We start from the raw sequence: 2,954 nt of genomic DNA, 5'->3' as shown, positions 1-2,954 counted from the left end.
CTCGGGGAGCTGCAGGTACAGGGGGCAGTGGCAGGGGTGGCTTTTGGGGACACCCCGCCCAGCCCACGTCCTTTGCTTTGCACCCCCTTAAGTCACACTGTAGAGCAGGGATGGGGCTGGATATGGGATGATGGGGTTGGATGTGGGGACAATGGGGACCAGCTGGTGAGAAGCTGGTGCGGGGGCAGGCAGCCCAAGGCTGGATCTGACACCCTCACCCCCCACCCCCATGTCTTGCTTTTTCCACCTCCAGCTGGATTTCTGGCTGTCACCCCGTGGCCTCGGGCAACCAGTCGACATCCGCGTGCCCTTCCCCAGCCTGCAGCCCCTCAAAGCCCACCTGGAGGCCAACGGCATCTCCTACTCCATCATGATCGAGGACGTGCAAGTCAGTGGTGGCAGAGGGGAGGTGGGTGAGACTCAGGGTCTCAGCGTGGCGGGTAACGAGATCTCATCCTGTCCCGTGTCCCCCAGACGCTGGTAGACGACGAACAGATGGAGATGCTTCGTAGCCGCCGCGGACTGCCGCTCTCCACCAACACCTTTGACTATGCCACCTACCACAACCTGGATGAGGTGAGAAAGCGCAAGATTCGAGGCATTTGGGGACAAAAATTGCCCTTGCAAAGCCCTTTGCTCCATGTACAGCACGGGCAAGGGATGAGCCAGGCATGACCTCTCCATCCCTCTTCCTCACTTTCAGATCTACGCCTTCATGGACCTGCTGGTGGCTGAAAACCCCAACTTGGTCAGCAAGCTTGAGATCGGCCGGTCGACAGAAAATCGCCCCCTCTATGTGCTCAAGGTGAGGATTTGGGGTTCGTGGGGTGATCAGAGAGGGGAAGCAGGGCCACGGGTAAAGCTGACCCCACTGTTTCTGCTCTTCCAGTTCAGCAAAGGGGGGACCAACCGCCCAGCCATCTGGATCGACACCGGCATCCACTCCCGCGAATGGGTGACACAAGCCAGCGGCGTCTGGTTCGCCAAGAAGGTATGGGCAACTCCCAGATGTGTCTTATGTACCCGAGGGGCCACAAGGTCCTGCAGTCACCATGGGTGCTGGGTGGCTGACCCCATGGAGAGGACAGTGCTCCAGCCGCAGCAGGGAACCTCAAACTGCCATCCCCTCTAGATTGTCCTGGATCATGAGAATGATGAAGGTCTGGCCTCGATCCTGGACAAGATGGACATTTTCCTGGAGATTGTCACCAACCCAGACGGCTTTGTCTTCACCCAAACCCAGGTACTGCCTCATCTTTCCTCCCCCCAAGTCCTACAGCCATGCTGCATGGGGCTGGGGAGCAGCATGGGGGTGCTGCACATCAAGGCCCCCAAGAGGTCAAAGCCTCTTTGTCCACATTTCCACGGGATGGGAAGGGGACCACCATGACCCATTAGCCCTCCTAGATGTCAGTCCCCTTTTTCGCTCAAGGCTGGTGGAGCTCCAGCCCTGGACACCAGCTGAGATGTCTCTGCCCTTCCAGAATCGCATGTGGCGCAAGACCAGGTCCAGGCACTCAGGCTCCGTTTGCATTGGTGTGGACCCCAACCGCAACTGGGATGCAGGTTTTGGAGGTCAGAGCTCTCCCCCTAACCCCACGGTGGGGTTCTGCCCTCCAGGTGGAGTCTCTAAGGCCATTTCTGGCTCAGAAAGATCCACTAATGTCCACTGGGGAAGAGATGGGATTTGCTCCCCACAGCAGAGACATGGGTTTGGGCTCCACCAGAGCTTTGGTGTCCCCTAGTGACCAGCATGGTGGTGACCACAAATAAAAGTCATCATAGAAACGTCTAGGAGGAGCCACAAAGTGTTGCTCACTGGCCACCAACCTGCTGAGCGGTGGGAAAAGCTCTTGGGCTTGGAAATGGAAAAGGCTCTTTGCCCTTGTGATTCTCGGAGCCATCCAACAGCCACCAAAGCCACCAACACACTGTGTTTTAATTTCTCCCCAGGGCCCGGGGCCAGCGGGAACCCCTGCTCGGAGACATACCATGGACCCTACGCCAACTCAGAGCCCGAGGTGAAGTCCATCGTGGACTTTGTGAAGAACCACGGGAACATCAAGGCTTTCGTCTCCATCCACAGCTACTCCCAGCTCCTGCTCTACCCATACGGCTATACCAGCACCCCAGTGCCTGACCAGAAGGAACTGGTAGGGCTGATGCAGAGGTTTTCAAGGGGGCTGGGATGATGTGAGGCTGCTCTCCTCATCCAAGGAGGAGTAACCTCCATCCTGCACCTTGAAGGGGGCATTGGCAAGTTGGGAAGAAGCCCTGGCTCCTCTGCCAGCCCCTGGGGACTCACCCAGGCTAAGGCTACTGAGCTTTGGCATCCTTTCTGCCTGCACCACAAGCAGTAAAAACCTCTCCTGCAGGCTGTATCCCGCAGGCTTTCCCCTTCTCTGCCTCATATTTCTCTCTTTTGTGTATTCCCAGCATCAGATTTCTGAGAAGGCAGTCGCAGCTCTCTCTTCTCTGTACGGCACCAACTACAAGTATGGCAGCATCATCACCACGATCTGTAAGTAACGGGGGGCAGCAGCAGCTCCCCGAAAATAAACCAAAGTCATCACTCACACCTCAACTTAGACAAAAGATCCCATAAAATACCCGTACGATGCAGAGCGACCAAGGTTTCGCATCACAGAATGGTCAGGGTTGGAAGGGACCTCTGGAGATCATCTAGTCCAGCCCCCCTGCCAGAACAGGATCACCTCCAACAGGTACAACATCCAACAGCATCCCTCCTGTTGTTTCCCCATTCAGATCAAGCCAGCGGAGGAACCATCGACTGGACGTACAATCAGGGCATTAAGTACTCCTTCACCTTCGAGCTGCGGGACACAGGGCGCTACGGGTTCCTGCTCCCTGCCAAACAGATCGTCCCGACCGCCCAGGAGACATGGCTGGCGCTGAAGGTCATCATGCTGCACGCGCTGGACCATCTCTACTAA

General features: G+C 57.0%; 1 protein-coding gene across 1 annotated transcript; it reads left to right on the top strand.

Annotated features, from left to right (window-relative positions):
• The first annotated feature begins 229 nt into the window (after window positions 1–229).
• Window positions 230–2,954, top strand: LOC104284670 (carboxypeptidase A1-like). Its single transcript, XM_009883029.1, has 9 exons — window positions 230–388; window positions 475–576; window positions 704–805; window positions 890–991; window positions 1,133–1,243; window positions 1,485–1,575; window positions 1,954–2,153; window positions 2,437–2,521; window positions 2,767–2,954. Exons 1-9 carry the CDS (start codon window positions 230–232, stop codon window positions 2,952–2,954), a joined length of 1,140 nt encoding a protein of 379 aa, XP_009881331.1.

Source organism: Charadrius vociferus, unplaced genomic scaffold, assembly GCF_000708025.1.
Source record: "Charadrius vociferus isolate BGI_N301 unplaced genomic scaffold, ASM70802v2 scaffold32, whole genome shotgun sequence".
Classification (NCBI taxonomy): domain Eukaryota; kingdom Metazoa; phylum Chordata; class Aves; order Charadriiformes; family Charadriidae; genus Charadrius; species Charadrius vociferus.
The sequence above is the reverse complement of the archived record's forward strand: the minus strand, read 5'-3'. Positions and strand labels throughout refer to the sequence as shown.

Bases quoted from the DNA above. Each gene is read 5' to 3' on its own strand.
- LOC104284670 (XM_009883029.1), top strand. From the start codon at position 230: ATGTCTTGCTTTTTCCACCTCCAGCTGGATTTCTGGCTGTCACCCCGT. The intron at 992-1,132 runs GTATGGGCAACT...CATCCCCTCTAG, and splicing joins GCGTCTGGTTCGCCAAGAAG to ATTGTCCTGGATCATGAGAA. The intron at 1,244-1,484 runs GTACTGCCTCAT...CTGCCCTTCCAG, and splicing joins TTGTCTTCACCCAAACCCAG to AATCGCATGTGGCGCAAGAC.